This window comes from Nicotiana tabacum, chromosome 18 (genome assembly GCF_000715075.1).
Source record: "Nicotiana tabacum cultivar K326 chromosome 18, ASM71507v2, whole genome shotgun sequence".
NCBI lineage: Eukaryota > Viridiplantae > Streptophyta > Magnoliopsida > Solanales > Solanaceae > Nicotiana > Nicotiana tabacum.
Genome location: NC_134097.1, coordinates 142,976,009 through 142,989,300, shown reverse-complemented (window position 1 = coordinate 142,989,300; position 13,292 = coordinate 142,976,009). Strand labels below are relative to the sequence as shown.

Genomic DNA, 13,292 nt, shown 5'->3' with positions numbered 1-13,292 from the left:
CACAATTGAATAGAGTAAGGTTTCTATGGGTGTTTACCGGTACCCTTGAGCAAACAACTCAAGAGGGAAAGGCACGGAACTGTCGACTGCACTGTTGATCGACTGGTTTTACCGCAAATACGCCTTTGCCAAATTTAGGAGTGATAATATTGGAAGGGCGCAACCACTCATTATAAGCGTTGCTATGGTATTTTGTTTGGCATGAGTGGAATATGATGTTGAATATGTAATTACAAGAATGAAACAAGTCATCACGTATTTGCACGTTCATAAAGTAATAATTACAATAATTGCTCATAATTACAACGACATTGAAGGAAAGCGTTAAAAGAAAGAATTAAAGAAAAGAAACAAAGAGCCAAGTCAGTTTCATAGCAGAAAAGAGGTAAAGACATTAAATAAAGGTAATAAAGAAGTAGTGAAGTCACAAGTAACATGAGATGGTAAAAGCCTAAAGAAGTCCCTAGCAGAGTCGTCATGCTGTCGTGCCCCCTTTTCTAAGGCAAAATCGGGTTCATGACATTTGGGAGAACAACTCTTCCCTCTTGGGAATTGGGCTTTTTGGGTTGAAGAGTCGCCACCTAATTATTAAAGTGCATTAGGACACTAAAGAAGAGATTGAGTTGGAAACCAGAGTTCAGGTAAGGGCTAGAAATTATCTCGAGAGGAAGGTGTTAGACACCCCCAAAGATCCACTAGTATGGTTCCCGGCCATGTTACAATTGTGACTTTGAATAACAAGTAAGCAAATAGAAGTCTGAAGTAGAGGGGGGTTCACATAATATTGCAAGCAAGTTGAGAGTTTGACGAAAGTAAAGAAAGCAGAAATTTTAAAGAAATAGTTTGAGAATAAAAAAAACAAATAAAGGAAAGGGGGTCCTAGGTTTACAAATAATATGGATCACATCAATGCAATACCCGGTATTCACTCCTCAAAAGAGGGGCTACACGTGGTATTAGCGCACCGGTCATCATATCCATATCTACCTTTCTCACCCCGTTAAGGTATTAAAGCGTGGAATAGTATCGCTTCTTATTGCATGATATTACCCGTCCCAATTCTATCAGTCCTGGAGGCATTTGAGACTACTAATCCTAAAGGGGAGGGAGTTGGGGCTTTTCAGAGTTTTAAAAGGATAAAAAGTTTAGGCGACAAACAAAACACATAAGCAATTAAGGGAAAAACAAATAGCAGTTAAGGCTCAAACAAGCCTCATCACTCAGAGGAGCAAATATATAGCATGACTTCAAATATTGGTTATGGTCTAAATTAAAGCGTTAGTACAGGCTGATTTATCACATATTTCTCAGATGAGGAGTCTGAATTAACTTTGTCTGGTTGAAGTTTATCAAAACTGATACAGTTAATTAATCACCTAATGGTTTGCCTAGGTGAGACCTATAGGCATGACATCTAACAATACTGATTTTAAAGAAAGGATTACTGGTTTTATAAACAAGAGTTCTGCAGATTGTAAACGATATTACTACTGATTTTAAACTCAGAGATGGAATAGCGAAACTGATTCAATTGATTACTCCTATAGGCATGATTTCTAAGCGTTATTGGTTTTTAAACGATTGCAAAAATGCAAGAGTCCTATAGGTATGATATCTAGAATGAAGTTGATTATTATTAAACCTATGATTGTTTGCCTAATGACATGTTTATGCAGAAGTGCAGAAAACCTATGATCATGATTTCTATATGCAGAAATGCAGAAACTTAGAGACAGGATTTCTATATGCAGAAATGTAGAAACCTAGATACGGGATTTCTATATGCAGAAATGCAGAAACCTAGATACAGGATTTCTATATGCAGAAATGCAGAAACCTAGATGCAGGATTTCTATATGCAGAAATGCAGAACTTATAGGCATAATTTCTAAGATGCAGAAATTTATAAGTAACCTATAGACATGTTGTTTATGTGAATGCAGGAATCAGAAAATCCTATAGGCAAGTTATCTACCCCTTTGCACACATTCATCCCATCCCTTTCCACTAGCCATCCCTAATAGTTATTACAAATTATTACAGACCCGAATGACTCAGGAAAAAAAAAAGGAAAAAATTACATCAGAAGTTCCAACTACAACCAAACAGCCTAATTCAGACTCAAAGTCCAACAATATGAGATAAACCAACTTCCAAGATCGGATTTCCAAAAGCCTTTCTCATACTTGGGATGTGTCAAAGTTCCTAAGAGTCTCAAAGGGGCTCCGGACAGTGCTTACACCCCAAACACATTGCAGAATTAAGATCATAGTACAGTGTGGAAGGGCCAGCCCTCAGATGTCCAAGTTCAGAGGGAACTCAAGGTCCGAAAGCAAGGCTCATAGGAGGGGGCAAAACTTAAGAGTCTAAGAGTAAGTGTAAGTGCATAGGGGGGTCAGGGAAAGCCATGACAGGCTGGTGGTCATGCCCGGCAATTGGGAGTGCTGGCACATCCCTGACCAGCCAGTCAGCCAAAATTGAGAGTTAGGATCCATTGAGGATCAGGTTTGGACCTGGGCAGTAATTTGGATACTGCTAGGCCATGAACCTCAACTCAAACACATAGAATGGAATAGGGGTAGGGATTCATAACAGAAAACAGATGCAAGGAAAGAACACACATAGTTAACATTAATCATGAACAACAAAGTAAACAGGATTGCAGAAAACTGTAAATAAACACATAGGGGTGAGGCAGGAAAGCTAAATTAGAACATACCAGTTTCAGGGAAAACAAACAAGTAAAAGTAGTCTTGAAAAAGCCAAGTTGCAAGCAAAAGTTCCAAAAGATCCCAGAAAAGAGCAGAATGTTGTAAGAGTATTGAACTCAAAGCAATAAAGTGTGTAAGTAAGTTGAAAGTATTGATCTAAAAGTTCGAGGTATTGAACTCGAGTGGTGTCAAAAGTGCAGAAGGGTAGTCCCTTTTATAGAGCAGAAAACGAGTAAGAAAGGTAAGGAAATAACTTTGAAATCAGTCTCATATGATCTTCCTTCAGTTAAGGGATTTGATTTCAAACGGGTAGAATACAATTGAGGAAAGAAATTTGATTAAAATCTTTTCACAGTAGCATAAAACGGGTAAATACATAGAGTTTATTTAAGGCAAAAGTCCATTGGTACTTGGTTTGTAAAGAAAAAGGAAAGGGAATCAATCAGACAGCCAGTAAAATCAACATTACAGGTTCAATTCGAATGAACCAAGTCAAGAAAGGTAAAGGAGGTTCAATCGAAGAAAAATCAGTGACAATTCGTCAGCCTTATTAAAAGGATTTCAGAATCAATCAATCAGTTGGTAAAAACCTTTTGAAAGAGAAATTTCACATATATAAATCATACCAATCAAACGAAAGGAATCATCAAGTTACTCAGAAAAAGAGTCTAATATTGAAAGCCTTAGAGTCACAAACAAAAGGGAATCGAGTTCAGTTATAGACTCATAGTGAGTCTGAAAGCCTAGGGTCCCAAATTGGAACCCTAATATCACTTGCCAAAGAAACCCCCAAATCCTAGGGTTTCGAATTGAGTTAGACATAGAGGTGAGAGAGCAGGTCATTGAAAGAGGCTCAGAAGTCTCTTCCAAAGACATTATGAGAAACAAACATACATGATAGAAAGAACTTATTCAAGGTCATGAGAACATGTTTGAGAAAACTCGGAGTTTAAATAAGTTCAGAAGAAAGAGATGATAAGAGCTTAAACAAAAGCAGGTGAAATATGCTTAGCAAGAACACAAACGGAGCTAAATAAAGTGAACAAAATCGAAAAACTCAACCATAAACACGTATAGCAAAGAATAAGGATTAACAACACGGATTAACATGTGAGTACAGGAATAACAACAAAAGTAGAAGAATCTTGCATAATAGAAAGGAAACAAGAGAGCAAACTCAAGCATAGTAGAAAAGAAATCATACGAGCATAATATAGGTAAACACACATGAAGAAGGAACAGAAAGAATCGGAAAGATATTTGAAGAAACTTTTTCAGAAACGCTAAAATTGAAATTGAGCGATTTTGAAAAAGAAATTTGGGGGAAAACCTTTTAAAATGTCAAGTAAAGCTCAGACATATCACAGATCTACGAAAAAATAGGCTAGTACAGAACCTCAGGCGGCTTAGAGTTGCAAAGAAAACCCTAGAAATGGGAAAGGTCTTGAGGAAAGTCAGATCCTGAGTCGAAAAGACTCATATTGCTTTAACATGCCGGGGTAATGGCCGGAGAAGCCATAGATCTACAGATCTGAGAAGGATCTGAAGAGAGCCATTGAAGTCGGGCTTCAAAACCTTGAATAGTTTAGGTCTGATGGTGAGAAAGGATGAGTACAGACCATCCATGGCCGGAGACGACATGGATTCCGGTGGAAATATGGTGAGATAAGGTGGGAGACGATTAGGATTTTGGAGAGGCTCGAGAGGATTTGAGAGACGAAGGGGTTCAAAGGCGGCGTCTCAGGTGAAATGAATTAGGTCAAGGGGGTTTTGGAATTAAAAAGGGAAAGGGTGAATTACGGCCGTTGATCAAAATGATCAACGACCTGGATCAAAGGGGAGCCGGGTGGGTTTTTTTTAATTGGGTCAGGGGTCGGGTAATTTGGGGATTGGGCTGGTTTAATTTAGGGGTGGAATTAGGTCAAATTGAGGGCCAAAATTGAAAGGTGAAAGGGCTGTAATTGAAATAGAAATGGGCTAAGTGTTAAATAGCCTATTTTCCCTTTTTATTTTATAAAAAATAGTAATAATAATTTTAAAAGTAAATTAAAAACAATGAGCCAACAAATACTATATAAATATTAATTTACAAATACTAGAAATAATTTTATAATTATAAAATGCTACTAATCGTGAAATAGGCTATAATTGCAATTACATGCAATTTAGCTTAAAAATACCAAATAGATTTGTAAAAAATATACAAAAATCACCTTAATTATATTTTGGTGTAAATATGAGAATAAAATAAGTTATTCACCAAAATGATAATCTTGGGAATAATTATTGGATTTTGTACTACTAAAAATAGACAATAAATTAATTTTAAAATCTTAAAAATTAGGAAAAAATACCAAAACTCTTGGGCATGCTTATATATGCATGTACATGCTATTTAAAGTATTTTTATATAATAATATATAGGAAAAAATTGGGTATCAACGGTTATAGGACAATTTAAGACTTGTGTGATCCTACTAGGAGGATATTTTCTATTTGGTTCAGATGCTTACTTTTGTTAAATATCTAACGTATGAGATCTCTTATGGTTATGGACGCTTACACTCGATAAGTACTGATACTCAATTCTGATATGACTTGTGCTTCTTGAAGATTGTGACAAGGATACTGAACCTATTGTTTCGCAAAGTTGAGAAGTTGTTGTTACCATGCTTGAGTTCGAGAAATCAGACAATTCATTTGACCTTCTCTTTATGCAGATATCCGGATTGTGAAACTGTACCATGTCACGGTTTGAGGCTGTATTTAAGAAAATTATGTTTTTCAACCAAAGTGATTTTGTTCCTTAAGAAGCTTCGGAATTTCTCACACCTTAATAGTATTACTTCTCATTTTTCAAGCAGAATTGTGGTTACTAAACAAAGCTGTACTCCCAATTGATAACACAGTTGGTGGGAGCATCTATCGTAACTACGATTTACTCATCCTGCACAGGTTTGATATTGTGGGAGTTAACTAATTAATGGGTTACTTGGTTGATCAGATTAATGGTTTACAATAAAAAATGACCAATCATCTAAGGTTTCATTTCTTAGGAATGTTGTCCTCACTAGGTGTTTATAACACGATATTCCTTCATGACCTGAATGTATGTATGAATATCCCGTGACTTTATATGTTTTTAAAACAATACCATTTGCACCTTTGTGTCTACCGCATTTCACAAATAATATTTTCTTACAAAAATTATATTTAATATTTTCCGCATAACATGCGGTACGGATACTAGTTCATAGAATAAGGGGAACTCAATATTAAGGTGTCAAGACAATCGAAGAAGAGGGTACATGGAAGCAACCGATGCTTTGATCTTTCACGAGTGATCATATCTTCCATCTGCTTCTTCCTCCTCACAGTTTGGATTAGTGGTGACAAAATGGATTAAATCAGTTATACATCCATATTACCCACTAAAAAATTGGTTGAAAAATGAACGTTTTAAAAATTGATTAAATCATATTATCCATTTAAAAAATGGATAACCAATGAGTTTAATTTTTAAATTTGCAAAGACTCAAATTGGGGTTCGCAAGTTCGAAAGACTAAGAATTCTTCCAAAAATGATCGTATTCAAGAATCCATGGATAATATGGATATATCCATATTATTCATCGGTTAACCCAATTTTTGTCCATATTAAATATGGTTGAATCCCTCTTTATATTCCCTAAGCCATGGGTCTTCCAAAAACAGTTTTTCTACCTTCTTTAGGTAGGGGTAAGATCTGCATACACTCTACCCTCACCACCCCACTAATAGAATTACAATGGATTTGTTGTTTTTGTTGTTGTATTAAATATGGTTGAATATTTTATCCATTTTTATATCATTCGTTTTTTACCAGCTCATATCTGACCCGCGCATTTTCCACCCCTAACTTGGACTGTGTAGCACTAGGCTAAGTGCTTCTTTCTTCTAGTTCTTGAGGTGCTGGGCAAGTCAATGTTCAAGGACAAATGAAGAGACAACAACAGTAAAGCATAAAAACATGTCATATACTACAAAAGTTGGAAAGGAAATAGTGGGCTGTGTTTGAGAAATAAACGAATGAATATATAATTAAATGGAAGCGTTTCAAAAGATTGTTTCTCTTTACATACACAAAAATACAGAAAGGGGATAAATACTGAAATCAACAATGGCATTAATTTCACATACAACTTCCAAATGATCATTCTAAGAACACAACGGGGATATTCTAGACTATAACATCAGAGTTGAACATATATGACACATATACACAACCTTCCTATTACATTTGATAGGATTTAAATATTGAAACAATTTTCTACAATTTACAAAGCTGTGTATAGATATGTATATATAGTAGTATTTGCTTTATATTCACTGCAGCTGTACCCTATCCACTTCAGAGGCTGAATTTGCAGCAGCAAGAAGAGCTGCTCCAATCCCTGATCCATCTTCCATGACCCTAAGAATGACGTTCGAGGAAATTTCTTCCCCTAAAATTTCCTTCATCGCTTCATTCAGGTATTCTCTGAATAAGGTGTAACTTGTGTATAAACCACCCTCGATAGCCACAACCGTTCTTCTCATCCGACTTGGTCTATCGCTCCTGAATTTTCCACCAGCTATGCCTCCACTTCCATCTCGACCTATCTTCTTCAATATTCCCACGATACCAGCAGCTGCTAATCTAGCAGCCCTTCGAGTAATTACATCACATACCTTCACTACAAGCTTCCGAACTTTCACAGGGACATCAGGTAACTGAAAGTCGAAAATGCCAAGAAGCAGACAGTAAGAAACCAAGTAAAATGTCAAGTATTAAATGAGATGTGGACAGGTGTAATATGCCACAATTGGCTAAGTTGCAATATCAAGTGTAAGGATAGAGGGTCTACCTCTAGAACTTCTCCCAGAATTTTGGCTACTTCACTCAAGTCAGGTGAATCATCCTCGTGCATAGCAGCCATCAAAGGTGTCCTGCCATCATTCCCAGTAAAACTAATAAATATCGTATTGCAGAGAAGTGTGATGATGCAGTGAGATCCCATATATATCAATACAAAATAGTCTCGGATAAACGAAAGGCTCCACATGGAGCAAAATCTGACAAGCAGAAAACATGGTATGTACCTCAAGGCGAAAGGAACTGCTAATTTTGAAGATGCAGGTCCAAAATCATCTGATTCCTGCGACATTCTAAGGAGTACTCTCCTGACAATGTCTCCCAAATACAGTCCTGATATCATTTTCTCAAAACCCTGCAGCAAAATCCTCGATATGATGCTTGCTGCTGAGTAAGAAGCCACATAATATTCACCGAGTGTCCAAAGAATAAATGCTTTACCTGATCATTTGGGTTTGGGCTAGCAACATCCAAGTCGACATCATATGAGGTTCTTGGTAAATGAGATGACCAAAAGTTTCCCCATTCCATATTGACTACCTATGTTTGCAGAAAGTAGGAAGACAAGTAAGCAAAACCTTTATACAAACTACTGAGACTACAGAAATATGAAAAATGAAGAAAAGAACATCTACCATGCTTCCTGATGTTGTTAAAAGACCTTGGCACTTAATAATTGCATCTGCCCGTTCCAAATAGCATGCGTTGGTGCCAGTCCCAATTACAACTGCGGCAACTGTGTCTTCATCATTATAATGTCCAAGAGCTAGAGTTCCCATCTGAGGAATAATGCGGCATTAATAAAATCTAACAGCCATTGCACTCAAGAGCTAAAACTAATCAATCCTCAATCAAAATTTGAAGGAGAAAACTATATCATACAAGGGAGAGGAGAAAAACATCTGAAACTTCTATAGAAGGGAAGACATTTTAAACTGGTGACGATAAATGATTTTCCAGATTGTAGAGAAGGCTATTGTTCTGATACTGGATGATCCTATTCAAGACCAACTACATTGTCTCCTAATACTACATAAAGTTAATGACCACGTCAAATGCCCCAGAGAACTGAATCATCCTCAGTAAACCACCTGTGTTCGGCATCTTCTAAACTGGATAATCCAGCATCAACCTGGACTGAAATCTTAAAGAAGGTGAGGTAGCTCATAGTAGAAAAAACTGAATTTCCAAATAAAAGCCCATTACATTCGTTATAATAATATAGTGGTTAATACACTGACAAAGATAAAGTGTTAGACGTCTAATTGTGCAGCTTCATCATTGAAGCAAGCTCCCTTTTCTTTAACAGTATCATTGAAACAAGTTCTGTTATTAACTATCCTATTATATAGCACGATACATGAATAGAAGGTAAAGGTCTCATATCATACAGCTTTAAATTACATCTGAAGACGAAAACAAGGGGACGACGTGGACAACGAGAAGCTAATAAGTACCCAAGAGTAAATCTCACAAACATGAGCAAGAAACATGTCCATTTAGCAGAAGTTTTAAAGAAGCAAGAAACTGGCAAAGGAAAATGCTCACCAATGCTGCCACCCGCACATCTTGACCTTTTCTAGCAATTGCTTGTTGTAGACATTCAGAAACATCTCTTCCAATCTAAAAATAACGAGATAAATAAAACCAGAAAAAAAGATCTATCAGAAATAGAATACCACATATTAATGATCTTAAAAGAATAAAGGGCATGCATTGGTTAATAAATATACACCACATATTCACATCAATAATAGCTACATCTGACATGTAGTTACTTAATATAAAGGTAATCTTGACTCGGGTCAGAAAGATAACACTTTCCTAGCTGTTAGCTTTGCATGGTCGTAAATTTAGTTTGAGAATTCAAGTGATACATGCAGCACAAAAAAAAATAGACTCGGAAGCACTGAAAAGGGAAGTAGCTAACATCCAGCAGGATAGATAATTACAACCTTTTTAATGAAAGGTAATGATGCATAATTACAACTATTCTTTATATAGAATCCAAAAGCAAAGACTCCTGTTAACTAACCATGTCTTCAATCGCAAATCCTTTTGTCCATTTGATCAAAATGCCAGATGAAACGGAAGTTTGTTTCACAGGAAATGAAAATGTAAAGCCAAGTTCTCTCCTCCTGGGTGAAGGCTGCTCCAAGCCATCATCTTCCTTTTCAATGAAGTTCTTTAATGATGACGCAACGAAATCAAGGAGATCCTGCACATAATAACAGGGAAAAGGATAAAGACTATGTTGATCTCTACCAAATCAAATGTAATTTTGTTAATTGCAGAAAGATAACAGAACATTAGAGGCTCAAACTCGGCCACCTCGCTTGTGCTAGTCATTAGATGTTGTGGAATGGGTTGTCTTGCTATATCTTGTCCAAGAATAGCAGACCTTTGATCTCCTAAGTGGACTCTCAAGACTCTAAAATTCGTACCACCAAGGTGCAGAGCATAATATGTTCCCTTTTCCCTCCTAAAAAACATAAGCACAAGGTTAGTTATCAAACAACAAAAAGAATATGACCATTAGAGATAATTAATAGAGTATCCACCTGTCAGCAAACACTATAACTGCAGGCTATAGCAAGGAATGTATTTCACTAGCTCAAGTGGCAATTCAATCTGAAAAGGCTCAGTCTTTTGATGTACATTTGAATTTTTTCTTGAAGAAAATTCTTTTCCAATTTCCTTTATAGGGCATGATAAGTAAGTCTTTCCCTATTACTACGTCCTCATGTCTTAAAAAACATCCCTATGGAGTAAACGCTCAAGGAGTAAATGGAAGATACATATAAATATACAATAAAAGAAGAAGATTATTTAGTAATATTCCAGTGGTTAATTTTCATGATGATTACTAAGTGAAAATTCCTTGGTCAAGTGCACATGCAAATCAAAGAGGTTATATAAGGAAACAAAAACAAGCAGGAGAAGCAAAATGAGATTGAATCAATTACTCCAGTTTTCAAGGTCGTTATCTAGTGACTATAATCATCGATCAAAGTGAACCTGCTATCCAATATCATCTACCCAAAAAACTCTTTGGAAAATCAGCAAAAGGCAAAATGATACGTATATACAGAGCACTAAATTAGAATCATCTTTATGGTGAACACTAACTTTTAAGGAATATTTAACATTGAATTACTCAATGAACACATTGGCTAGTTACTTACCTTAGTGACAATATTATTAAATTCTGCACAACAGCAGCATATCTGTTTAGCATCGCAAAACTTATCACTGGACTCATGCATCACATATACATCTCAAAAGCCACATTATGTCTTAATTAACCAAAAGCATTTTAAACTAGCAACTGCATGTCCTTTTCAGACTACTCACAAACAAAGGCATTCTCAATTTCTTTTTTCCTTTTTTAATCAAGAAGCATTCTCAAATTTTGACAAAGTAATTACCTGAAATTTCTCCTAGTGCACAACCTTCGCTATATAATTCTAACGAATAAACTCATGAAAACCCCAAGAGAGACACAAGAAGAGAGAAATAGAAAAACAAATATAAACAGTCAAAGACATTGTGCCAGTCTCATGCAATGAAAGAGTATCAGTGTGCTAAATTAAAGAAAAAACTCAGCCATAGTTAATAAACCAGCAGGAACTAAAAATAGAGTCCATCAATTGACAGAAGGAAAATAACAAATTAACTGCTATTTCTCCCAAATTTTATTGTGATCAAAATAGTTGAACAAAGAGGGCATCGCATTGTTCCTCGTACTTCACGACTCTAACCACATAATCCATCCAAAATAGCAAAACCATGCACACCCTAGCCAACCATAAAAGACAAAAAAGATCTCTCACATACCACATAACAAAATCTTTAACACACGGCCTCCTTGCAGATGCACACACTTGTAACACCCCTCCCCCCCGCCCCACAAAAAAAAGCCTCTCAACATTTTGTCTATATTACGGTTACCACTAGCAGTACACAAGCAAGTGTGGCTAATGAATGGATTTAAGAACAAATTAATCATAAGGAAACAGACAAGAGAAGAACTTATATGCATATGGAATTGTCCGTATGAATTTTTATAAACGTAACAGCTAAGCAATCAGCACAAATCAAATTGTTTCCGCCAAAAGGATGGTTTACTGGTCTCGCACAAGAGAAAAACATGGCATGGATATACTAAAGTTCCCGTACTTGTAGTAGTTGCCGAGTGAATTAGTAAATGTGTGATACCCCTCCGTCCTATTTCATGTGACATGCTTACCTTTTTAGTCTAACATCTTTCTATATTGAGAAAGAATTTAACACATTTCTATCTATAGAAAACAACTTAAAATTTTGATTTTAGCCTTGATGAGATGACTTATAGCTATCACGAATGTCTGCTTCGTTTTAGAAATAAGTCTCAAAAGTGTTTCTTTCTTTCTTAAATCCAGTCACCAGTCAAACATAAAATGGACAGAGGGAGAATACAAAACCAAAAACAATTACGAAATGCAATCAGAATGAAAACCAAAGTTGAAACTTTATTGTAAATATGTATACCCATTTGGGAGCTTATCAACATAAGTAAGCAACATCTTGAGTTTACTCCCGCCTTCAGAGGCAAGTCCAGCGTGCATTTCAACAGCCATAGCATCCACTACTTGCTTTAGCCTACCCACGGGTGTACCACACGACTCTTCCAATTCTTCTAGAACCTTCACCATCTTCTTCCACTTCCTCCTCCTTTTTACCCTCTTACCCACCATAGCTGCCGCCACAATACACGCCGCCACAGCAAACCCCGCCGCTATCCCCACCCCTAACCTCCCCATATGACACCGTTTATTTTTCTTTTTATTTGTGCTTTTTCTTCTGCCTTTCTCCCGTTTCGAGAATAAATCAGTCAAATCATTTTTTTGTATAAGTACGACACCGTTTCCAGTCAAATACCCCGTTTTAATTTAAAACTCCCTCCTTTTAATCAAAACACAACACCTTCGCTGATAAAAATCACTTAAACGGCGTCGTCTGACGGAATAGAGCCGTTTCCTTTTCCCGATGACACACACAATACACACACAGCTCAGTGTTTCCAAAACTAAAACAACGGCGTACTTTCCGGTAATCAACGCCGTGAGTGATGTCGTTACCAATAGTGATAACTGAAACTTACTGTCACCGCCTATTCTGTGGTCCGTCCGGACACCGTCTACGGCTAAGAACGCCGTTATTCTACTGATGTGGCCAGAAGCACGGAGATTTTGCTTAAAAGTGAAACTGTAAAACAGTTTATCCGTTGGAATATTCTCCGGCGAGGTTTTCGGCAATATCCGGCAACGCCGACGTTGACGGATGTTTTTCAGGCGACCAGTTGTTTGAAAAAAATACTAGAGAGAGAAAGAGTGAGGGGAGAGAGAGAAAGAAGGGCGGTGTTGCGCTTTTGTACTGTGTGTGTAGGGGGCGTAGGTGAAAGCGAACTTCCGATATTTATAGGTGGTTTACAAAGACAGTTTTACCCTCGATGAAGTTAGGAAATGACAGATTTGTGGCGCTTCTTTTTTGACTATTATCGTGAAAAGGGAAAAAGAATTTACTAGATTTTGGAGTTTTTGTTAAAGTTAAGGCACCATGTTGATGTGTATTTACGGTTTTGCCATTGGGTTGGAATTTTTGGATTACCTTAATTTTTTGAAAAGTTTTGGTTGATTAAACTTTGA

The 13,292-nt window shown here is 36.7% G+C and overlaps 1 protein-coding gene across 1 annotated transcript; it reads right to left on the bottom strand.

The window, feature by feature from the left end:
- Nucleotides 1-6,859: 6,859 nt before the first annotated feature.
- On the bottom strand, nt 6,860-13,030 carry LOC107780856 (hexokinase-3). The gene is made up of 9 exons (XM_016601459.2): nt 12,136-13,030; nt 9,937-10,087; nt 9,641-9,823; nt 9,154-9,228; nt 8,241-8,384; nt 8,047-8,145; nt 7,833-7,960; nt 7,598-7,679; nt 6,860-7,463 (listed from the first exon to the last, which is right to left on the bottom strand). The coding sequence occupies exons 1-9, from the start codon at nt 12,405-12,407 to the stop codon at nt 7,077-7,079; spliced, it is 1,521 nt and encodes a 506-aa protein (XP_016456945.2). The 5' UTR covers nt 12,408-13,030; the 3' UTR covers nt 6,860-7,076.
- Between the last annotated feature and the right edge of the window lie 262 nt (nt 13,031-13,292).